The sequence below is a fragment of the Girardinichthys multiradiatus genome, chromosome 9, assembly GCF_021462225.1.
Source record: "Girardinichthys multiradiatus isolate DD_20200921_A chromosome 9, DD_fGirMul_XY1, whole genome shotgun sequence".
Lineage (NCBI taxonomy): Eukaryota > Metazoa > Chordata > Actinopteri > Cyprinodontiformes > Goodeidae > Girardinichthys > Girardinichthys multiradiatus.
In genome coordinates, this window is record NC_061802.1 from 24,506,545 (window position 1) to 24,532,234 (window position 25,690).

At 38.6% G+C, this 25,690-nt stretch overlaps 2 protein-coding genes across 2 annotated transcripts in view; both read left to right on the plus strand.

Annotated features, from left to right (window-relative positions):
- The first annotated feature begins 6,720 nt into the window (after window positions 1-6,720).
- On the plus strand, window positions 6,721-9,960 carry LOC124874185 (claudin-1-like). Its single transcript, XM_047375443.1, has 4 exons — window positions 6,721-7,089; window positions 7,372-7,536; window positions 9,353-9,431; window positions 9,547-9,960. The coding sequence occupies exons 1-4, from the start codon at window positions 6,888-6,890 to the stop codon at window positions 9,713-9,715; spliced, it is 615 nt and encodes a 204-aa protein (XP_047231399.1). The 5' UTR covers window positions 6,721-6,887; the 3' UTR covers window positions 9,716-9,960.
- Window positions 9,961-16,432: 6,472 nt separating this feature from the next.
- Window positions 16,433-25,690, plus strand: part of p3h2 (prolyl 3-hydroxylase 2) — an 80,316-nt gene continuing 71,058 nt past the window's right edge. Inside the window, exon 1 of the mRNA XM_047375336.1 lies at window positions 16,433-16,998. Within this exon, the coding sequence (XP_047231292.1) occupies window positions 16,579-16,998 (420 nt within the window). The 5' untranslated portion in view covers window positions 16,433-16,578. The remainder of the gene's footprint in view (window positions 16,999-25,690) is intronic.

A 25,690-nucleotide genomic window follows, 5' to 3' on the forward strand; every position in this document is an offset into this window, starting at 1 on the left:
GCTACGGTGTTTCTGTGCAGAGTTTGCACGTTCATTGGGTTCCCTCCTAATAGTTTGGCTTAGTCCCATCATCCAAAAAACATGCATGTTAAGTTAAATGGCCACTCCAAAGGTAATTAAATGCATAAGCAAAAACTGCGTTGTCATATGATGTTTTTTACAACTTTTGCTTTTTCAGTTGTCTTCAGGCTTGTAGCATATGGCAGGTATATTCGTTCCCATGTCCAAAATGTAGAAAAAATCCAAGAAAGCCCAGGACTGCTGAGAACACAGCTGAAAGCTGATGAAGACAAATAATGTTATATAAACACAGAACTCAGAGATCAATACATAACACCCAATGGCTACCCATGAAAAAAGTAGTCATAGCAAATTCTGAAGCTACAATCAGATTTAATAAGGTGAACGTTTGTTAGGGGAATTTGTCTAGTGAGCAAGTCAAGACAGGAGAAATGTTTTCTGAGAGCTTGGAGACCTAACAGGCCGACGTTCTACCTACAGATCTAAATTCGCTCTGTATGGAGCTCTAGTTTGCCTTAAGGCCAGCACAGGGGTGAATAAAAGCTTTTGAGAAAAACTTCTGGCAGCATTAAAGTCATTTCTGCTCCGCATCTGCCTATCATTGTTCCTCTATCGTGGTCGAGTGAAACTTGGTAAGCCAGTGAATGGAAAGAGCCGAAAATCTGGCCATACATTGATTCTACATATTTCCATTAAAAAGTTATCTTTTATCAGGAAAACACAACCAGTTGTTCTGTTGGCTGTCAGAAAAAGCGCAAAAAGCAAATGAAGATTTATTTATGCCATTTTGAATACTTTTTGGTTTTCGGATATTGTAATTCATCTTAATAGCACTAATTAGCATTAACTTCCATCGTACTCAAACCATGTAGATAGAATTGATTGTAGATAGAATTGCATTGCAGTTTTTATATTGTGAACAAATTTAGTCTTATTGTGATACAAAAATATTTCTTTAGTGGTTTCCTGTCAGATTTATGACCACACCACAGCGCTAAGATTGACTTAATAAAGGTTTTAAATGACTATATTTTACATCTTAACAGTTATGCATCAAAAATCTCTTGGTTTTACTGGATCTCAGTGCTGCTTTTGAGATAGCTGAACACAACATACTGGCTGATAGACTGAAGAAGAGGCTGGTGTTGTCTGGTACTGTGTAAAATTGGTTCAGATCTTTTTTGGCACACTGTGACTAGCTTCATTTGGTAATTATAAATCTGAGCAAACAAAGATAACATTTCAGGTTCTGCAAGGGTTCATTCTTGGGCCACTTTAAGTGAATACCTATATTCTCCCCCTGGCTAGGATAATTAAGTATTACACATCTTGAAATATACTCGCCCATAGACTGCTGGAGATAGGCACCAGCTCCCCCGCGACCCACTATGGAATAAGTGGTAGAAAATGACTGACTGACTGATGACTGAAATATATATGCTGATGACACGCAACTTTATTGCTCTAATTCACCATTTGACTTGTTTCCCACACAGCCATGAGTTAAGTGTGCTCATAAGGTCAATGAGTGAATGAATCAGAAGTTCCTCTATCTTAATGCAAAAGTCATTGTTTTTGAACCTAAAAATGCAAGGTTAGAAATTGGTGCCCAACTAGACTGAATGAAGATAAATACTTCAACACATGCAAGAAACCCTGGTTTAAAAGCTATTTGTCTATTTTTGTTAAGTTTGAATATAGTTTATTAGTTTACTCATTTGTTTATTTTCTAATTTGTTGATTTCTAATTAGAATTTTTGTTTAATTATATTTGTTTAGAATCTGTTTATTTGTTTATTTGTTCAGGCCATGGGAATTTGGGGAACAAATACAGGTGCTTCTCAAAATATTAGCATATTGTAATAAAGTTCATTATTTTCCATAATGTCGTGATGAAAATTTAACATTCATATATTTTAGATTCATTGCACACTAACTAAAATATTTCAGGTCTTTTATTGTCTTAATACGGATGATTTTGGCATACAGCTCATGAAAACCCAAAATTCCTATCTCACAAAATTAGCATATTTCATCCGACCAATAAAAGAAAAGTGTTTTTAATACAAAAAACGTCAACCTTCAAATAATCATGTACAGTTATGCACTCAATACTTGGTCGGGAATCCTTTGGAAGAAATGACTGCTTCAATGCGGCGTGGCATGGAGGCAATCAGCCTGTGGTACTGCTGAGGTCTTATGGAGGCCCAGGATGCTTCGATAGCGGCCTTTAGCTCATCCAGAGTGTTGGGTCTTGAGTCTCTCAACGTTCTCTTCACAATATCCCACAGATTCTCTATGGGGTTCAGGTCAGGAGAGTTGGCAGGCCAATTGAGCACAGTGATACCATGGTCAGTAAACCATTTACCAGTGGTTTTGGCACTGTGAGCAGGTGCCAGGTCGTGCTGAAAAATGAAATCTTCATCTCCATAAAGTTTTTCAGCAGATGGAAGCATGAAGTGCTCCAAAATCTCCTGATAGCTAGCTGCATTGACCCTGCCCTTGATAAAACACAGTGGACCAACACCAGCAGCTGACACGGCACCCCAGACCATCACTGACTGTGGGTACTTGACACTGGACTTCTGGCATTTTGGCATTTCCTTCTCCCCAGTCTTCCTCCAGACTCTGGCACCTTGATTTCCGAATGACATGCAGAATTTGCTTTCATCCGAAAAAAGTACTTTGGACCACTGAGCAACAGTCCAGTGCTGCTTCTCTGTAGCCCAGGTCAGGCGCTTCTGCCGCTGTTTCTGGTTCAAAAGTGGCTTGACCTGGGGAATGCGGCACCTGTAGCCCATTTCCTGCACACGCCTGTGCACGGTGGCTCTGGATGTTTCTACTCCAGACTCAGTCCACTGCTTCCGCAGGTCCCCCAAGGTCTGGAATCGGCCCTTCTCCACAATCTTCCTCAGGGTCCGGTCACCTCTTCTCGTTGTGCAGCGTTTTCTGCCACACTTTTTCCTTCCCACAGACTTCCCACTGAGGTGCCTTGATACAGCACTCTGGGAACAGCCTATTCGTTCAGAAATGTATTTCTGTGTCTTACCCTCTTGCTTGAGGGTGTCAATAGTGGCCTTCTGGACAGCAGTCAGGTCGGCAGTCTTACCCATGATTGGGGTTTTGAGTGATGAACCAGGCTGGGAGTTTTAAAGGTCCCAGGAATCTTTTGCAGGTGTTTAGAGTTAACTCGTTGATTCAGATGATTAGGTTCATAGCTCGTTTAGAGACCTTTTTAATGATATGCTAATTTTGTGAGATAGGAATTTTGGGTTTTCATGAGCTGTATGCCAAAATCATCTGTATTAAGACAATAAAAGACCTGAAATATTTCAGTTAGTGTGCAATGAATCTAAAATATATGAATGTTAAATTTTCATCATGACATTATGGAAAATAATGAACTTTATCACAATATGCTAATATTTTGAGAAGGACCTGTACATAGGCTTTGGAAGATCAGTATGTACATGGGCGGTCCTATGGTTCTTCAGTCAGTCAATTACGCTGTCAAGCAGTCATGCCGGGGCCAGAGCCGGAGAGAGGACAAGCACAAGTAAGAAACCGTAGCCAGAGCAACAAATGGATCATCAAACCTGCATTGTTGACTTTATACAGAGGCAAAAGGACATCACTTACATCTTGGTTCAGCAAAACCAGGGATCTGTCTCCACCAAGACATATCCCTGTTTTTGAAGGAGACCCTCTTCCATAAAAATCACTTATAAGAGCATTTGAGAATGGTGTGCAGGCCAAAACATAAACTGGAGTGAACTTTGCATTTTCTAGAACAATGCACCAGGGGGCAGTGTAGACACCTTGTTCATATACTGTAGTTGCCAGCATTTACCATCGGAGATGGCTTATCTAAGCTAAAAGTCTTCTTTCTGAACATTTTGGAAACTAATAAAAAATTGCAAAAATTTTCCCTGTTTCTAAATATATTATTACATTTAATAGAACATAAATCACAAAAATGAAAGAACTGGACTTGCCATCAAATATGTGACGCATAATCTCAAAACTGCTCTATAAAATGAGAGAGAGATGAACAAATGTGGCTCATGACTTGCAGGAAAAAAGGTTTGAGAGAGCGTTATTCACCGATCTTATCGCTTTCATTGAAAAATAAGTTTCATCCATTAACAGCAGATTTACAAAGCAGAGGAAAAAATCAGAGCAGTTTTCCCACAAATCCTGCAGTGAACTATGAATGTCTAGCTGGAAATATGAGCAAGTACTACAACACCCACAGCTGTTTGTAATGTCTCCTAACTAATCATACAATTGACAATTGTTTTAAGTTCAAAGAGAAAGCACATAAAGATAAAGTGAGTTTTAGTAAAGAAAGTGTTTTGGTTGTTTAAAATTGGGAAACACAAGCGGAGAACACAGAGGTTGCTTGGATTGTCCAGTGAGGGGCGGACTTAGCCATTTTGGGGCCCAAGGCAAACATTTGTAAAGGGGGCCACACCCAAGGCTGCCTTAATCTGCCTGTAGCCCCTGAAGACGAAAGATTCTGTTTGGCCGCCACAATTTTTATACTGCAATATTTGTGAACCAGACAGAAGTGCAACACACTTTTTCCTACTTTAGTAAGACACAAGTACTCATTAAAATCTTTCTGGGAAGATCTTTGTTTTATTATTATGATAAAAAAGTGCAAAACCAAGTCTGACATCACCAACTATGTACAAACTACTAATGGCAGGGTAGAGGTGGGCAATATAGTAATATTATATTGGAAATTTCTACATTAGCACATTTTCATAACTTTATATCACAATTATTTTAGTGTCATATTGCATACTCCTGTGACAGGGCACAGATATTAGAATGTTGTGGAAAAGTCAGTGTGTTTGAGAGAGGTGGTACTTGGAAGCAAATCCAAACATTGGACCAGTGTGGACAGGGAACTGGACTGGATGAAGGATGATGGACAGCAAGATTTCCAGGCAAGAGAGACACTTGAATGAGCTATAAATGGACAATACAACGTTGTTTTGACTGTAAAGCTTTATTTGTCTCTTGCCTTTTTGTATTTTCAATTTACAATGTAATTTACACAACATATCAGTCTGAAAAGAGAGGAAAGTGAATGAGTGCAACTGCAATCATGAAATACTTAGAAGTGAAAAAATGAAAATGAAAGCCATAAAATATGGTAACAGTGCAAAAAGCCATATGTGTGAAGGTATGGGAGGAATATTAGGATAGAGTTAAGGGATGGGCAGAGATTAATCATGTGAAAAGGTTAGTATATCTGTTAGTACTTACATGTCTAATGTGACGTGTGGACAGAGAATGCATGTGGAAAAAACATCACTATTGTTAATATTGGAGGAGATGAACTTATCTTGACTGTCCAGTAGGATGTCTAAGACAGAAGTTGTGTCTTCTGTCTTGTTTTACTGAAGAGAGAACAGGGTAACTGCAATACATATAGAATAATGTAATTTAATAATAAAGTGTCTTACCTTTTCTCTCTATCTTGCTCTTATAAGTACATTGTTTGTTTTTTCACGCTTTCTTCCACTTTGCTTTGATAACTCCGCTTCATTTTTCTTCTTGCTAAAGCGCACCGCATTTCCTGGATGTTTTATGTGACAACGCAGAATAGTCCCTTGTTACTGAACCTCAATTGCAAATATGTTCTGGTACCAAGAAACTTGTTGATTTTTCCTCCCTGTCCCACTTGTTTTCGGTAACCTCAAAATTAAAATTGGAATTCCAATTTTCTTTTTTCAAACCATAACAGAAGCATAAAACTCTACAACAACAAAAACATAGCAGAGCAGGGGGGAGAGGAGGGAGCAGAAGTCTGTCATGCATTGCTTTGTTTTTTTGTCATCGTTTGGATTGCAAATTATAATAATTAATAATGCAGGGGCAACGGTAGGCATTAAGACTTTTGTTCTGTTATAGCACAGCTCTTTGATGCCAGCCAAGTGGGGTATGGTACAGTGTCATATTTAGGATTAAAAAATGAGCATCGTGTGTACCTAACATTCCCTAGTTGCTGCTCTCAAGCAGACAACCATTCCTTGTCTGGAGCTCAATGCAACTGTCCTGTTCGCATTTACAAACTGCTTCGCAGGGAGTTACATCTTAAGCTTGAGACATCTGTTTCTGGACTGACATCCACACCATCTGAAAATTCATATGTAATAAAGCAAAGAGGTTTTATACCTTTGTGGGTATAAATACATGGTCTTTGGAAGACCAGTATTCAAGTGGGTCGTCCTATGGTTTAGTAGTCAGTCAGCCAGCCTGTCAATAAGGCTGTTAAGCAGTCATACAGGGGCCAGAGCAGGAGAGGCAGCAACTAAGCCTGTGACGTATCTAGTTATTTTTCAGCCATCTTGGAATAAAACCATCACGAAACTGCATTTTTGGACTTTGGCACTATGTAAACCACATACCCAAGGCGCATAAAGTGATTATTTGAGTTAGATCTACCTTTAGTTTGAATACCCATTAGTTTGTTAGTTTCCATAGACAAATAGTCACTATGCTTGGTGTTCTTTTTAATTCAGACCTATATATTAACATCAGGCAAATGATTCATATCGCAGGGCTTAAATCACAGCCCTGCTTCCACTTTATGAGAGGACACATTTTAGGGAATTGTATGTGATAAGAGTTCCTGAGCACATATTTACTCACCATCCGCTGATGGTGCGTCATGCGTCACGGGCGTTAAATAGAGGCGTCCAGTTGAGCGCAGCAATTAGAGCGTCTTTGAGGACACGGACACCGCGGTCAAAAAGTGACCACCGACTTTAACATAGTAGATAATACTCCAGCCGATCTTTCAAGACATTTGATTTTGTTGGACTCACCCGCTGCGCTTTTACCTGGATAGAATGGCCAACTCTGGACTGCAGATCTGCGGTTTTCTCCTCTCTTTAGTCGGAGTCTCTGCCACTATTGCCGCCACTTTCATGGTCGAGTGGGGAAAGGACTCTCAAGCCAAGCACAGTGTCTATGAGGGTTTGTGGATGAGCTGCAGCGGCACCTCCGAGAGAAGCACTTGCGAAAATTATAAATATCTGTTAAAACTGCCAAGTAAGTTTAAGCGTTGTTTGGTTTTGGTTCTTTTTCATTTCTTCTGAAAATAACCTAGATTCAGATGGATTTCTGCTTTGAATAAAACACATCGGACTTTCTGACCTCTATCTGACTGAAAGTACTAACTCAGTGTCTCTTTATAAATATGTTTTCACTTACGGTAACTCTATAAATTCAGTTTATTATGAAAACTATTAAATCCCTTTCTTAAAGACAGCCAAAAGAAGAGATAAAAAGTCCCAACTTTCGATGTGTGTTTGTACTTTCGTGTTCCTACAGTTGAGGTCCAGGCAACTAGAGCAGTGATGCTGGTCAGCCTCTTCTTCTCTGCCATGGCGCTGATTGCCTCCACAGTAGGAATGAAGTGCACCCGCTTCATGGAGGCCATGCCCCAAAGCAAAGGGAATGCAACCGCCGTTGGAGGGATGCTCTTCATCATCTCGGGTAGGAATAATATGACGAAGTACCTTTTTCTTTTTACAAACATTTTATACTTGATCAGGGGACATCATTCAATAATTTGGAGCCCATGCTTAAACAGGAAACGTTTCAGCAGCAGCAGGAAACTGTTTTGGACCAAACAGTGTTAAGTTTATTTTATGCAGAGGCTGTTTTTGATATGGGTAAAATGGCTCCCTAACCAGGGATGGCCTTGGGACAGCAAGAGCAACTAGGGTGCTGGGAATGAGTTTTACAAATGTCATATTCAGTCAATGGCGGCTCAGTGTTGTGCTCTGTATGAAATATGTCTTCACACCACAGCTGTTTAAAAGCACTGAATTTGATGTCTAATATGCAGCACTAGATAAAAGCATCACTGCATTTGACCATATGTGATATTTAGTTTGTACAGAGTACAGAGATTTTAACATAATTTGAGATGTATGCTATCTTTTCTATTCTCTATCGTCTGATTATTTTCATAAAGCACAAGATCTATAGTCAAACAGATCATTATTCCTTTTGTACATAATGGTCCTGATGAGTTATTTGAACAAAGCTTGTTTTTTGTAAATAGGACTGCATTGGAGAAATATGTGTGTGTTTAGTGGTGTGTGAGTGAGGGTATGGTCCTGAAAGAGGTGCTTGCCCAAAACATCAGTCAAGCAAGAACCATCCCTTCTCTTATGTGAAAACATACTACTGAAAAAGAAAAATACATAAACTGGAAATTATTAGGATTTTTGAAAAAAAGGCTCAATCAAGCATTGCTTATTAGAAATGCATAGGGCCGGAACATATACATGTTAATAGCAATTAATTAATTACCAAAAAGTGTCATGAAAAAAAATTACACATTTTCTCATACTGGGTTGGGGTTTTGCTGGGTGGTTCACGTGCCATCCTAATTTTATATGGTCAAAAGTAAACATATATAAAACTAGTGTTTAAACGAGTTAATATTAGATGTTGCAAATGAATGCAGCGCTTTAAATATAGGATTAAACAGTGCTGGATAACATGAGTGTAAGTAAGGGAGAACAGCATTTTATGGGGAACTATAGGTAATCATTACTACAGACCGTTGACATTTAAGAAGAGCTTAAATAAGAGAATATCTGTGGTGCCATGAAAATCCAAACAAGGTGAGAGAGCAAACAGCTGAAACTGTGATCACACACTGTCAATGTTGCTGTGCCAGCACGCTTTCAATCCCAAAGGTTTTTTTCTGTTTTTACTTCATTTTTCAGAGCTAAGCAGTAGTGATAGGGGAAGGAAAAAATACAAGAATGAAAACATCTTAAAATATAAAGGATTACTTCCATGATTTGAAAATTAAAATAAAATCAGAACCATATATTGTCAAATAGAGGAGGACAACCTGTGAGTGAGAATATAAGAGTGACACTGACAGAGGTTGAACACTTTGAATATTGAACTACATGGCGGAAACATTGTTCTATAAAATGTAGAAATATAGTTTTTTTTCCCCCCAACATAGTTCCATTACTTAGAAGACTGTGGGGTTTAAAGCTGCTGGTTTACTTTAATTTTACTGCATCTGGATGAAAGTATGACCACTAAATTTCAGTTTCCTTTAAGTCATCTTAAGTCAATTCTTTTTTAAATTAAAGAACTTCATTTTTTTTTTAAACAAATTTTATTAATCCCAATTAATAAATTAAAATGCTTCCTGCTAATAATTTAGGCTAAACGTATTTAGCAGCAGATTTGTTTTCTTAGATTTTAATCATGAACAAACTCAGCACAGATTTTATTGGTGAAAATAATTATTTTTAACAATGTTTTCTTAACTCAGGTGTTTTAACCCTCATCATCACCTCCTGGTACGTCAGTAGGATCGTTGAGATCCACAATACAGCACATCGTCTACAAAGGTAAGAACGTCAAGAAAAGAGTGACGAACTCGCACAGAACACACACACAAACACACTATCCTGATAAACGTGTGTATTCAAATGTGTGTGTGTGTGTGTGTGTGTGTCTTTGCAGCAGGGAATTTGGTCATGCAGTGTTCATCAGCTGGGCGGGTGGATTCTTCACTGCTCTCGGTGGAGTGATCCTGAGCCTTCGGAGATGTTGGGGGTCCAAAGGGTCAGCACAGTCCATAAGCACCAATCAGCTTCTCTCTACTACAAACCTCAAGTCCAATTATGTCTAGCAGGAGCTCGGACCTCCACATCCCTCCGTGGGATGACTATGCACAGTGGCATTCTCTCCCATTTTCAAATGTATAAATGTGAAAAATGCAATATTAAGTGGTTTTATATAAGTTGATTTCTACATGGTAAGCTTTTCTAAAATCATATGGATTTCTGCTGCTGTAACCTTGCTGTTTTCTAAAGTTTGCTACCCCTACTATGTTCAGACTCATACTGGTGTCATTAAACTGTAAATGTGTGTTAATTACCTGTCTCCCTGTTTTACTTTTGTATGTTGACTGGTTCTTTCTAATCTTTATTCAGCACATCAGTCCACAAGGCCAAATAGCCTTAAAGTAAAAATAAAAAAGTTTTTTTTTGTTTGTTTGTTTTTTATCTTGCTTTCAGCACAGTGACATCAGTGTTAAGGTTTAGGTGGAAATACGTTTTGAAGCCAGTGCAGAAAACATAAATATTTCCAGCAAAGCATAAACGTTTTGATAATAAATACAAAACTGAGTGAATGCTGCAAGTCACTGACTGGATGCAATCTGCTGGGTTTCATTAGACAGAAAAACTTTTTATCCAATTTGAATAAATAACTGAATCTGACTGCACTGTTAAATTATTCGGATTAATTGGAATGTATGTACCTGACTTTTGTGAAGTGCCTTGAGACGACGTGTTGTGAATTGGCGCTATATAAATAAACTGAATTGAATTGATGATAAATATGGTCCTGCATTATACTCTTACTGCAATGTCATTTTATATTTATGTAACAAACAAATCAATCACTCATTGTTTTTTCATAAATTCATTAAAAAATACTGTTTTCCTGTGATTTTCTGAAGTATGCAAATTTTTACCAGTTTGCAGAATTTAAGCAGGCGCTTTTTTAAACAGGCAAATTTATGTATGTGACATAATGTAACATGTTTTAACTCCTCCAGTGAGTATGCTTTAGCCCCTTAGGCATTATTTGATGTGAACTGACACATTTTGATTTACTTTTTACATCTGTGTCATTTATCGTAAATGTGTGACTATATTGAATTCCGTTCTAATTTAAGAAAAGGGAAGAAAACTTTAAATTACATTTTGTGACAAGTGTGACATGGTGCTGCAGAGTGGCTAATGTATGACCTTTTGGATAAACTGAAAATGCAGCAATGATCGTGCAAAGAACCCATGTACCAGCAACACTTAAACAGTTTCCTTCCTGTAATTTGTATTGTCACATCAACATCTTCATATGACGTTATCAACATCCAAATGAGTAGGGCTATTAGGGTAAGAGTGAGACTGTCTGCATGACTTTGTTTTGTTTTGTCCCCCAGGCAGATAACAAAGAAAACTCGAGAAACTCTCAAAATAGAAAAAAAAAGTCTGACAGAAAGCCAAACAAACTGAAATGTTTCTTAGAAAGTTTCTGCAAAAGAAATATGACAATTATCACATTAATTTTGGGTTACGTAAAGAAAAATGCTAAAGAGTCAAAAAGAAAATAGAGACAACACATTTTTCAGCTTGCAATAAATGCTGAGCAGTATGTGATAGATTCATGAATGTCTTGCTTTGTAAGATTCAAACGTGATTTACTGTGATTAAAAAAAATCATTGGAGGGCTCTTTAAGTCAGCTTCAAAAATGCCTCTAAAAGATACAGTCCCTCAGTTTGAAGAAATTATCTAATGTCTCTATTACAACAACAAAACTAATGGGCTTTTAAGTGCTTTTAACAGATGTAAACTAATTTTCCCAGGACTGACACTCTCCTGGACAGTCTGATCATGGTCGGCCCTTCCTGAATTCCAAGAAACAGTGGGCACTGCAGGAAGAAAATAATGGGCTGCAATGATGTGTTGCAGAGATATGAATGTCATTTTCATTAGGCTGTGTTTTGTTTTAACAAAGTAAAATTCCCCTTTTGTATGTTTTCATTTTTTAAATGCTGAAAGTGAAGAAAAGGAAAATCAATTGAAAAAAATTAAGCTAAAATTCTGTTGAAAAACAACATCACCACATTAGAGATACCAGCATTAGGTTTTCTTTATCTTAGCATTCCAGTCTGACAACAATTACCTAAAACAGATTAACTTAACCAGAGAATATCCATTCATTCAGCCATTATCTATACCCATCTTCCTTGTACTCATGCTGCAAACCTGTGCAGGGAAGGCCATTTTAGCAACATGAAAAAATGTATCTGATAAAGTTAGTAAAATATATTCATTTATATATTAATCGGTTTTAATTTCATAAACATACTGGCAGACATATGTGTAAAAGCAGCAATGTATATGTAATAAATGTTTAATTGTCCTTTTTTTAATTTGTGCAAAACATGTCAGTCTCTTTGGCCTCCATGGCCCTCTTTTGGGGGCAGACCCTCCCAGGTTGGGAAACACCGGACTAGGGTGATGGCATGGAGGTCTTTAATCGCCAAAGACATGCAATTCATGATATTATCACAGACAGACAGACAGACAGACAGACAGACAGACAGACAGACAGACAGACAGACAGACAGACAGACAGACAGACAGACAGACAGACAGACAGACAGACAGACAGACAGACAGACAGACAGACAGACAGACAGACAGACAGACAGACAGACAGACAGACTATGTTTTTATTTAGCAACAATTGTGGCCATTTACATTTGCATTAAAAAGCTACTATGTAGAACATACTCACAGGGTTGTGCACCCATTACAAATATTAGACCAGTCTCTTTGGAAACTGGTCAACGTGCAACCTGATTTACAGTAAGTTCTTCCATAATCTAAAATGCAAAACATCAAAAATATTAAAGGGATGGATGTTAGACTCTGCAACACTTTACTGCCACCCGGTGGTTGAATCAACATGTGGTTGATTTCATAAACTGCTTCCCACTCATATTATAAAACCACTGATTAAGCCTACTTTTCTGCAATACCAATTAATTTTTATTGGTTTAATGTAATATGTTAATCTTAAACGTTGTATTTTCATTAGCTGTAAGCGGAAAAATCATCATAATTAACAGAAACAAAGGCTTGAAAACATAAGCCTGTGTGTAATTTATCTATATAATGTATTTCACTTAGTGAATTAAGTTACCAAAATAAATGAACATTTCAGTGGTGTGGTAAAATGGATGAACTCCATTTGCCTAGTTCCAGCTAGTGATTTTACCACTTACCTGTGTTCAAGGAACTAAAGGAGGAGGTGCGGCCTAACCTCCTGTATTTGGAGGTTTCAGGGAGGTGATGTCACAGGAGGTACCAGGTGAAGAGGGGAGAAGAAACTGTTAAAGTGTTAAGTTAACTTTGGGGTTTTGTTTATTAGTTTTGAAGTGTTAGAGTTAGGATATAATTGTTAAACCGTAAACACAGGGTTGTTGCTAGATAGAAGTAGCTTCAGTGATTTGAGATTATTTCTCATGTTGGAATATACCTGCAAGATGGAAGATTCCATTTCAGTTAATTGTGTTTGGAAGGGCATGAAGGTATTTAAGCAGATCAGGAAAGAAGTTAAGGAGGGAGGACCAGGTTAGTGTAGCTGTGTGCACGTGACGTTAATTTTGGTTGATTTGAGTATAGTTATGTTTATTTTGTCACTTTCAAGTTTAAGTCATTTTTGTACATATTTGTGGTTGCTCTTTTTGTAAATAAACCACCTGCTACACTGGAGAACATCAGTCTGCTGCCCTTCTTCAGCCACTTTGGCGACAATATACCACAAGTGGTATTTTGATTTATTGAATATGACTCTACGTGGAATATTTGAAACATTTAGTAATTTCCCAACTGAAAAAAGGTAATAACATATAAATGCATTAACAACAACAAAGCAAGCAGACACAGAGTTAAACCCAAGCTGACGTGGGTAATAACGAGTCACATTTACCTGAGTAACTTTTGGGGAAAATATGTACTTCCAACAGCAGTTTGACTCCACCAAACGTTCTACTTCTAATTTAATAAAATTATTTTAACGTAACACTACTGTTACTTGAGCACAATTTATGGCTACTCTATTCACCTCTGGTCACTCAGCATGAATGAAGAAGAAGCACATTTTGACCAAACATGCCGAAACATGCTCTGACACCCACACAATGGAGGCATGTTTCCTTCTTCTAATGTTATTCTCTCTCTTCTGAAGCTGCTGTGTCATTGGTATGTAAATATTTAGTATACCATCTCATTAGTGGATGAAATTCGCACTGCTCAAAACATGCATATGTTACCTACTGTGGGTATTGGTTTCTAAAGCTTTCTGTTATAAAAATATTAGTTTTGGACATTTATATTTCCTGTGCCTTAATGTGTTATTTTGTAAAGATGTTATTTATTTAGCTAGGTTTTCATTTCATTCATTGAAAATATCAGAATTAGGACATCATTTGAAGTTTATGTAATTTCTGATGAAAAATATGTAATAAGACTTTATGATCAAACAATTACTAATAACTTTGTAGTCATTTGAGCAAATACTTTTTTACTCTTACTTCATCAGTGCAGAGAAATTATTTTACTCAAGGTGATGAGAACAAGACCAAAATTGTTTCTGGACAGGGCACTTCATGCTTCACAAGAACTCAAGTGCTGAACTCTTGGGAAGTCCTTGTCGATCTTTCCTACTGCAGCACCTGCACATATGGATTGTCACACACCACACAAGAAAAAAGCTCTGCCCTGATGGTGTGTCAAAAACAAGCTGCAAGAAATCCCAAACCAGGGCTACAAGAACAGGGTGACATTATTTTGTTCTTGCAGCCCTGGGAGGAAGACTAATTTTCTCTGTTCTTGTAGATTATATATAGACCTTAACCTGGGTAATTGTTTTGGATGAGTATTTCTAACTTCTGTTTGAGCCGATATTTTCTGATTCTCATATTTGAACATACTGTAGGTTTGGGCTACTCTATCCACATCTCAACCCAATTGATTTATTAATACTGATGGTTTCAGTAGAGATTTCTTTGTTGTTGGACATTCTGAATTATTTACATTTAAGACCTAATATTTGTACTGGCAGGGGTATATTTTCCAATAATATTGTGACATAACTGCATATACCTGCAATTACCACCAGAGGAACACATTGTCCCACTATTATCAGACATGGGTTTGAAGCAGAAAGCCATGGGCACACAGTTTTGTTTGACATTATGAATGTCCAGAATGAATGTCTTACAGTGTGACCATGTGAATGAATTGAAAAAAATTGAACAGAAGAAGTGAATTGAAAAAAATTGAACAGAAGAAGTTAAGAAATTTTGCAGTACAGTAGCTGTAGAAATGAATATTTTAAATGTTTTGGGTCAGAACTTACTGCGCTTTAGAAAGTAGTCTTTCTTGCAGCCCAGTGTTTCGTAAGTTGTAAAATGGTGGGTTTTGTAAAACAAGGGTTTTTAGGAATTTGTGATGACAGTCAGTGAGTTGGCCTGCCTGGTGGCGCTGTTGGTAGCACTGTTGCCTTGTAGCAAAAAGGTCCTGGGTTTGACTCCTGGCAGGGGGCAATTTGTATCAAGTTTGCATGTTCTCCCTGTGCGTACATGGGTTCTCTCTGGGTACTCCAGCACTCTCCCACAGTCCAAAAAAAATGAACGTTAGGTTAATTGGTCTCTTTAAATTGCCCTTAGGTGTAAATGTGGTGAAGCCTTTGTCAAACTGGATGGAGAGTATCTGTGAACATCAGTTTTAAAGCCTTGCCACAAATGTTTGTAAGTTAAGTTTGACTGGGCCATTTTAATACATGAATTTGCTTTGATCTAGGTCATTTCAGTGTAACCCTAGCTTTATTTTTAGAGTTTTAGTCCTGCTGGAGGGTGAACCTATGACCCAGTTCCTTACAAGATTTTCTTCCAGAATTGCCTTGTATTTATCCATCTTTCCTTCAACTCTGACTATCTTCCCTAACCCTGCTGAAGATAAGAATCCCCACAACATGATGCTGCCACCATCATGTTTCACAGTGGTTACACCCAAAATGTTTTTGTTTGCTTTTTCAATAATACATTTCTTCTTACGACTTCCTTAAATGGCAATTTGTGGAGTGCACAACATGTCAGCATATTCTCCTACCTGAGCTATGGCTGTTTGCAGCTTCTCCAAAGTTACCATGGATCTCATGGCTGTTTATCTAATTAATGCTCTCCATGCCTGGCTTGACAAACTAGGTTGAGATTTCATCACTCACAGAAGGACTTTATTTACTAATTAGCTGACTTCTTAAAGAACAGTCATGTGACAAAAATAGGACTTCCTAGTTAATAAAAAGTTCTTTTAAGAATAAAAAAGTTCACATTCTGTTGTCTAATCTTAATTATTTGTACCTGGAAAAGTAATTTAATTACAGGCAAACATTGAAAATGACTGCGATTTCTCATTAAACAAAAGATATTTAAAAAAAAAAAGTTTTCTATTGGCACACCACAAAAAGCTGACTGTTCATATACACACACAAACGTACATACATATACTTACTAAAATAAAGTTTGTTGTTGCAGCTCAGTGGGATAAAAAGGTTGGAGGATAGGCATTGCCATTATTTTCCACCTCAATAATCTTATTTTTCTGTGATAGAAATTAGTGGCTTGTTTTTATCCTCCCTACAGAATTCCTCAGCCTCCCGCCTGTTTGCTGGTCAGCAGCCCAGATTGTGTGCTGGCCATTCATCTCCAGGAGGGGAGGAGTTTACGGAGCCAATGAGGGGTCTTAACTTGTGTGTGTCCCTGGTCGACTGCCAATATTTCCGCCCCTGCTCCTGTGCTGAACGGATCTATGAGGAAGCCTGTAAATGGACTGTAAAACGAGGCTGGCCTGATTGCTTTGACTGACCCTCCACTCGTCTCCTGCTCCTCTCAGCTCTAATCGAAGCAGGGCATGGATGGAAACTTGTCTCCGCTTGTGATCCTGTGTGTAGCCCTGCTGCCTAACGACCTGCTGCTCTCCTCAGCTGCCTTTCTGGAGCCTTTCGACCTGTTGTATGATACCGCTGTACATGCTTTCTACAGCAGCGACTATGAGAGCGTGGTGCGCTACATGGAGGGAGCGCTCAGCAGCCACAGAGAAGCCCGGCGCACCAGGGTCCGGTGCCGGCTGAGGTGCCAGGACCAGCACCCGTTTGATGAAACCTTCTCAGACCTTCGCTTCTTTGACGGGGTGCTGCGCAGGGCTGCGTGCATGAACGCATGCATAGAGGCGAAACTTGGCATCCAGTCTGTGCATAAAGTTAGTGATGAGGTCACACAGGACTTCAACAGGAGGATCCCCTACAACTATCTCCAGCTGGCTTATCAGAAGGTAAGGAGGAGATCTTATTGTTCCATCTGCAGGAGGTTGTTTTTGTTAATCATTAGCTGTTCCTGTTGCTCTGCAAAGAGATAACAGAAGAGCACATCACTCTTGCAGTCATGTATTGGGGTTTGCCTCCTGCAAGTGGTTATATTCTCTCCTAAAAAGACATTCGCAATACTGACACTCTTTCCCGGTTCAAGTGTAAACTCTAAACCCATCTGTTCAAAAATGTTCTCTGTGATTGCCCCGTGTAACTTTTAATTATGTTCTGCTCTGGTTTTATCGTCGTTGCTTAAATTGGACAGTGTCCTTGGGTGCTTTTAAATAAATTATCATACAGAACTATAAACCTGGAACATATGTTAAGAGGTATTTGCCCTCTTATAGATTTCTGTTTTTACTTTTTTGCCACACAAAAATAACAAATATCAGAGAAAGATAACCTGAGTGCATAAAAAACAAACAAACATTTTTCTATGGATGGGTGGATGGATGATGGAAAAACTTTCAAAATTTACCTGCCCTAATTTAAAATTTAAATGCCCCATCTCCCACCCTCACAATAAAATCATGATTTGCCTTGTGAAGTGCCTGGAGACGACATGTGTTGTGAATTGGCGCTATATAAATAAACTGAATTGATTTTACTTTGATGAAACAACTTTTTTTATTTCACCAACTCATTTTACCTTTCCACTTACCTTTCTTGCTTGCTCAGTATGAGTGATTGCTGCAAAAGCAATGACAAAATGCAAGCAACTGCCAACTGTCGCTACATGCTTATCCAGGAGGAGTGAATCTGCTGGGTTTCCTTTGTTAGGAAAATATTTAACCAATTTGAATAATAAACTAAATGTCACTGCACTGTTTGATAATTACAGTCAATTGGAATGGATGTACTTGACTTGGAATCGGTCAGTGTTTTTGTAATAGATCTGACCTACATACAGAAGAACACTCCGGAGACACAGAATAGGTAAAATGATGTTTTATTGTGCCACAAATAATCAGGAACGTGAACGGACGAATCTCCAAGTGTACAGGAAGAGGGGAAGAGAACTGGTGAAAACAGTGAACTAAATGAAACTGAGCGAACGACAAGTAATAATAATAATCAAGTGAACGGCTTACTAAGTAGGTGCGTTCAGGTCGCCAGGGGTAGAGGGATTCGGGATCCAGGTTGTCGAAGCAGAGTTTGTCCAGATGATTTCTTAGGTGCTGGTTGTTTGAACTTGGAGATATCTGGAGTAAGTTCGTTGTGCAAATACTTGTGTTGGAGGGTGGACAGGATACGCTTATGCCTTGGTCCAGGAGACCGAGGAAGCAGGAAACTGCCAGCTTGGTCTGAGTCCAGATGGAAACAGTAGTTAGGAAATGAAGTCCTCAGAACATAGATAATCTTGATCATCCAGAAACTTCCAGACACAAAGTCAGTGTTCAGTGATATAAATCCAAGGTTCAGGTTCTCAGCCACAGAAGGCAAACACTCTGAAGTGCTGGCAGCCCCCTGCTTAAGTACTCCTCCATGCAATCAGCAGAATAAGTCGCACCTGTCACCCAGCACACCTGAAAACTCCAGCACCATCTGAAACATTGAGACAGTGTTGCAAGCACAATATACACACACACAACCCAGATCCCGACAGAATCTGTATTATTCGATTGAACTGACTTTGTTAAATTCCCTTGAGACAACATGTGTTGTGAATCGGCGCTATATAAATAAACTGAATTGAATTTCATTTCATTACCGCATCCAGATTGCTGCCAAATGTGTTCTGTCAAGAATTCACCTAAATATTGTACCTCTATCAACCTAAAGTAGGCTTAAAGATCTCAAAATGCAACACATCTAGCCCCGGTCTGAAAAAATTTACAGACGGACCTGAAACAAAGTCACTGACAGCTCCAGCAAGCCACAGTGAAAGCCATTAATCTCAAATGGTGAAGCTATGGAACAGTGATGAACCTTCCCCAGAGTGTCCCCACTACTAAAATTGCTCCAAGAGAGCACCGACAACCCATCCAAGAAGCAATAAAAGAACCCAAAACAACATCTAAAGCACTGCAGACCTCACTTTCTTCGGTTAGTGTTCATGACTCAAAAATAAGAAGCTGGGATAAAATGTCTTTCATAGTGGAGTTCCAAGGCCAAAACCACTGTGGTCCAAAAGGGACACATCTAACATTTGCCAAAAAAGACATCTTGATGATCCCCAAGCGTTAAACATGGTGGTGGTAGTGTGATGGTCAGGGGGCTGACTTGCTGCTTCAGAATCTGGACGACTCGCTGGTGGTTGTTGGAACCACGAATTATGCTCTCTCCCCACAAATTCTGAAGAAGACTGTTCAGTCATCAGTTTGTGACTGTAAGCTCAAGGGCGCACCAGCTAGTCCCCTTGTGAATGAAAAAAACTATATTATGGTTTTGGAGTGGCCAAGTCAAAGTCTGCACATAAATCAGATAGAGACGCTATGGCCTGACCTTAAGCAGGCTGTCTAGGGTGACTGAATGAAAACAATTCTGCAAAGGGGAGTGGGCAACAATTCCTCCACTGTCTTTTCACACTCATTACCAGTTATCAACCTAGAGTGGAACAACCAGTTATGAGGTTTAGGGACAAATACTTTTTCACATAGGTTGATTTAGTTAGCTTTTTCACCCTTAATGAATAAAATAATTTGAAGTTTTTCACAGCACTGTAGCTTTAATCTGTTCTGAACAGCCTGAATACATTTTAATTTAACCAAAAACAGAACTTTCTTAATTAGTTCAGTGGATGAATCAGCTTGACTCTCCATATTGTACCTGTTTATACACTTGCTTCGCTTCTTCACTACTACTACTCTGTTATTTGGTACTTTGGAACAAATGTTTGTGGTTGTCTTTCTCTGTTTTCCATTCCTCAGCATTCACCACAGTCAGCTGATTATTCTCTTCTCTCACACATTTCCAAAAGAACGCTTACGAGGAGCTTCAGCCCTTTACTTGGGCTTTTCTTGAGTTCAAGGCATGGGAACGACTCGAGAGAGATAGGGCATTAGACCTGGGAATCAACTAGTGTAGGAGCTTTTTTATTCACTAGTGTGTAATCCTTTTTGTGCCATGTTTGTCCCTGAGAGCATTCCTTGAGTGGTACTGAGAACATAGTCTCACACAAACACTAATGGCTGTCTTCATGCAAGTGGTTTTATTTTGAAAGAGCTGATCTGGTTAATTGAAGGATTTATTTACATGTTCTGTGGGTGAGAAAAATAATGTAGCTGTAGTGTCTCTGAACTAACAAAGGAGAAGAGGTAAAATATCTACTTCAGACTTAGATCAACTGTATGACACCTCAGAGTTAGGCAGTGGAACATTGACACAGCATGTAAGGGATTAATTAAAGACATTCAAGTGACATTTTAACCTACTTGGACCTTGGTTGGAAAACTGGCATCATCTTCCTCACATGTAACTGAGAGCCAGACGACTTCCTCCTGCTGCTGGCTGGGGATTATTTTCACAGACTGGGTTGATGACACACAGCTTCCACTACTCAGAAAGTGCCTAAGACTCTATCAGTTCTGTTATGGTTTATAGGGAAACAGATTCTCCCTTTTTCTAAAGAAAAGAGAAGGAATAAAAGCTGAGCTGACATAATCATAAAAGCCAGCTCTCGTCATGTCTGGACTTGAGGATAGTCAGGTCCAGAGGCCGATCCATCTGTAAAAACATGACTAATCTTTTGTGAAGGGGATATGATTTCTTTAACAGCTGTTTGGGAAAGTAGTCTTTAATGTTGGAGCAGATCGTTTTGGTTCCCCCTTTAGGCTGATGTCTTTATGAGCTGAGGAGATGCAAGTATGTAAATGGTTACTGCTCTTGGAATCCATCAGGTGGATGTTCTCCTACCGCCTGGCTGACTCATGGTAACAGACCCAAAACTAGTCTGATACTGATTTCACCACACTTTGCAATTCACATTTGCAACTACAAAGGTCAATGTACTTTACATGGACTTTATGAAATAGACCAACACAATCAACACAAAATGGTAGCTCTGTAGGACCTGCAGAGGTCTACAGCTTAAGTGGGAGAATCTGTCCGCAAGGCAACTATTAGTCATGCACTCCACAAATTTGTTCTTCATCAATATTGGTAAGAAACCATTGTTTGAAGACAGTCCTGTTCGCAGTTTGCCACAATTCATGTAGAGGATAGAGCAAATATGTGCAAGAAGGTGTTCTGGTCAGATGAGACATTTAACGTTATAGAGTACATGCAAAACAATATTTGTGGTGGAAATGTAACACCGTCCCCACATTAAGGCATGTTGGTGACAGCGTCATGCTGTGGGGAAGTCTTTCTTTAGCAATTGCAGGAAAGTTGGCTAGAGTTGATGGGAATGTGGGTGGAGCTAAATAATGTACAATCCTGAAAGAAAACCTATTAGCGGCTGTAACATACTTGAGACCTGAGACAAGATTTAAAATGTGAAAACGTTTAAGGGGTACGAATACTACTGCAAGGTACTATATATGTGTTTGTTAGAGGGAGCTTGGTGGTATTTGTGAAAATAAATAGCCTCCATGCAGTATTTACCATTCCAGCATCATACAACCTCTGCCTGTCATTTATAATGCTGCCATTGGCCTTGTTAGAAGTTGCTGCACAGTCATCAACTCTTTTCCTTACTCAGGCCACCACATACTTCTTCAAATTGCACATCATCTGGTATGGCAAATATTTTATTTTCCTGATGTAGCCTGTTTGTTTTAGTTATAAAAGGAGGTGGGCGTGCCACCTTTCGCAAGTATTAAAGAGAGATTTCTGTGACTACTTCCATGCCTGCATTGATCCCTGCATCTGGCTGCAGCTCTGTTTACTGCAGTTCAGCTACAGAAGGATCAAAGATCCCGAAATGTCTTCAGGGGGGACAGGGGATTGCATATCCAGGGTTTTTATTCTGAATCTGATAGGCCTCTCAGAGGTGCTGTAACAAGAAGCTGCAGGGTCCAATAATAGTGGTTTTATATTGAATGAATCTCTGTTTATTGTGCCTCTTGTGATAATTGCAGATCTTGCCAGAGACATAATATTTATACTTTGCCCATAAGTATAAAAGCAGCTCAAGTTAAAAAGTCTCTCATAGAGGGTTGGTATGTAAATACCAAGAGGTTAAAATACATGCACATCTGTTGTAGTTACACAATTAAATGCACACAACAGCTAAGACATTTGAATTATATTTGTTACTTGAGTGCCTGTAGGTTTAGTAGCACATTTTAAGTTTTTTTGTTATTGTTACCTTTTTAATTTACTGTTAATCTTTATTTATCTCTTTTTCTGTTTGTTGTTGTTCTTTTATTTTGTTTTTATTTTCTTGGCTCGATGCACCATCTGTCTCTCTTTATAATTGCTGTGGCCTGTCCACTTTGTTGCTTGGTTCAAATATGTTCTGCTGTTTGTTGATTTTTTTCAGGGTTTTGTAGAGTTATCTCTTAAAATTCTGTTTTTTGATTCCTTTCTTCACAGTAAAATATATTCCTATTACAGCATTTGTTTACATTCTGAACTTATATGTTCAAATAAAATTGGCTGCCTTGGTTGTAGTAGCTTGATATGCTGCACAATGTGATGGTTTTGGGAAGTGAACTGTTCATTTCCAGTTTTTGGCTTTATCCCAGTAATGTTCTAGAAATCTTTGCTTGCAGAATTGGCATCTTTTTCATCTGCAGCTCCTAAAAAGAGCATGCACAAAAGGCTTAGTTTGACGTTAGAGTGGTTAAAGAGTAAAAAAAAACTGAAGTTTGTTAAAAGGCATGCAGATCGGATACAGCTGAGTCAGGTCTATATATTAGATGGAACCACACAGTCGTTTTGAGGTTGTCCTGTTTGGAGAGCCTCTTGACGCGTGGAGCAATATGCAGATTGGTAAAGCAGCATATAACTACTGAAATGCCTTTGTTTATTTTGAGATTGTTTTATGCAACGCCAAGCCTGTGCTGGAATTTCACATTTTATTGTTTTTACCTTTAATTTAATTGTCCGCAATTCTTAGTTACAGCATTAAATGTAATGTCATTTTTTAAGCTACCTGCTATTGCAGTTTGCAATCTGTTACAGCAGCCAGAATCTAATAGTGAGCCCCAGGTAAATAAGATAAAATTTTAAGCTGATTTTCACAACACAAGTCCTCATGGTGGTTTTTGCATGGGATCTGATCAGATTTGTGTGTCTAGAAAGCCGAATTTAGGAGTATTCTTTTTACCTAAGTATGTGCAACAAAAGTGGAACATGTTTAAACTCGTGTTTTTTGGTTGACTGAGGAGCTAAAAATTACAAATGGATCAACTGTTGTAATCGATGAACAGTAATGGAAATATTTTAAGTTTTCACTATGCCATCTGCCTAGGTGGGTGATATGTGACATCTAAGAAACCTTCTGTATGGTAACTAGTAGAAATATGATTTACTCAGTTCAGCTTTCCTTAAAATGTATTTAAAATTTAAGCTTTTTAAATGTTTTTGCATGCTGTATAAGCATCAATCACATGTCAAGTTGATGGCCAGATTAATAGCCCCTTATGAATATTCATAGTTATAAAAGTATTACTGAAGTGCTGTTAAACAGTGCAAATAATCAAACACCCTAAGTTTATTTTAGTATGCTCACCTTTTTTACTTTGTACACAGAAACAAAAATTTTCAACAACAACAAAAAAATTACCTGTGTCTAAATTATTATGATGCGTTTAGTCATTTGTTGATCCTTTTTTCTCTAAAATGGCCTGCAGTCATTTGTTGAAATTTTCAACAAGTCCCAGACATGTTCCCTGAGGAATTCCAGCTCACTCTTTGGTAAATCTCTTCAGCTCCTTCACATGTGATGGCCTTCTGGCATGGACCTTCATCTTCAGTTCACCCCACAGTTTCAATGAGATTCAAGTGCAGTGCAAGCTACGTATGTTTAGGGCCGTTGTCATGTTGGATGACAAGACAACAACCCCTACCTAGATTTGCTGCAGGTTTTTTAGGATTTCTTTCAATTTATTTAGATTTCCTTCTTTCTTGATGATTCCCTCCACTTGAAAAGATTCCCAGTTCAAAATTAACTGAAACTACCATCATGTTTTACTGTGGCTATTTGGTTCTTTAGGTAATAGGGACCTGCACTCTTCTTCAGACAAGCTTTGGATCTATGGCCATAGAGCTCTAGTCTCGTCTGACTAAAGGCGTGTTTCCAGCATGCGGAAACTTTCTGTCCTCAGCATATTTTAGTTTGACTTGAAGGTTTGCGTTTTGCAGAACTGGAGTTTTTCTTGGTCTGCAGCCTTACAGCCCATTCTTGTGCAGAGCTTTGGTGATTGTCGTTTTTGAGACTACAATTCTTGTCTTGGCTCAGTCACTCATTAGTATCTTGGCAGCTCGGTGGTCTGTAGAGACGTCTCTTGCTAATTTTCTTTCCAGCACCTTCTAAATCAAACGTTCCCTACTTCTGCCAGACCTGCTCTGTGCACCTGGCGGCTTTCTTTTGAATTTCTTGATCATACTTCTCACTCCACTTCTTGACTCTTGACAACGCTGTGATTACAATATTTATCTTTCTACTGCTTAGTATCCGTAGTCTAGACTTGATTTGACAAGCTTTAAGCATTATCAATTACCAATGTGGTTTCTGCTACTGCTCAATAGAAAAAGCCTGTTCCTAAGGCGGGGTTGACCTTGTAATCAGAAATGATTGATGGGAATTCTCTTACTTTTGGGTGGTACAGTAATATACAGTCAATATGGCAGAAATGGACCATAGACTTTGCTCCAATCTCAGTTTAGAGTATAGCCGTTCACTCACTGCACTGCCATTAGTTTACTCTCTAGACATCTCCAAGCAGTGCTGTGCTTTGTCTAAACAATCTGACATTGTGGCATGTGGCTGTGGCAAAGGTCTACTGCATGACTGGATTTGATTGGAAAACACATCCCAGGAATGCTGGGGCATGCTGTGGCACCTTCATCCATCTTGGCCTGATTAAACAGTTCAAACTGCTGCTGGTTAAGCAATGGCTTTAAAAATTCAGGAGTGGTTTAGGTGCTGCTTAAGATCTGGGTTGTATGTAACTTTGTCCTGCCATCCTACAAAAAATGCAGTTGAGACCAAACAAGATAACACACGAAGGGAACATGAGGGAAATTAAAAGAGCATTAATTTTAATGATTTCTTTTCCAAAACATTTACACATTTGTCACCACAAGTCTGCTGTGATCACATTACACCCCCTTTTTTTAAATTAAAGATCAAATAAGCTCGTTTAAAAAACGAAAATTAAATATGAAGAGATCCAAACAAGTACAAGCATCAATAATCTGTACTTGGTTTTTCAGCAAAGTAATGTTTTTTTTCTGTAATATTTTATTGTTATAAAATCTGGTTTCTTTGAGCTTTGCCATCTTCATCCCAGCTAAGGTCTCCCATGCATCTGCGTGGAGAAATCAGGGATAGGATGGAAAACATTTGTAATTGCCAGGCATCTGCTCAGCTTCACCAGTGACTTGAACTGTGGTTTGACCGCTGTGGGGCACAAGCTGAGGGAACGCCTACATCTGCTTGCTGTGATTTTATTTAAAATACAAGAAAATGTTCTTTGTCAGCTGTATGACATCAACAGTGACAAACTGAGTGCATTTGCCTAAATTTCTAACAAATTACCTCAGGAA

Excerpts from the sequence above, each read along its gene's own strand:
- LOC124874185 (XM_047375443.1), top strand. The coding sequence starts at position 6,888 with ATGGCCAACTCTGGACTGCAGATCTGCGGTTTTCTCCTCTCTTTAGTC. Across the intron at positions 7,090-7,371 it reads ATATCTGTTAAAACTGCCAA|TTGAGGTCCAGGCAACTAGA; the intron begins GTAAGTTTAAGC and ends GTGTTCCTACAG. Across the intron at positions 7,537-9,352 it reads GATGCTCTTCATCATCTCGG|GTGTTTTAACCCTCATCATC; the intron begins GTAGGAATAATA and ends TTCTTAACTCAG.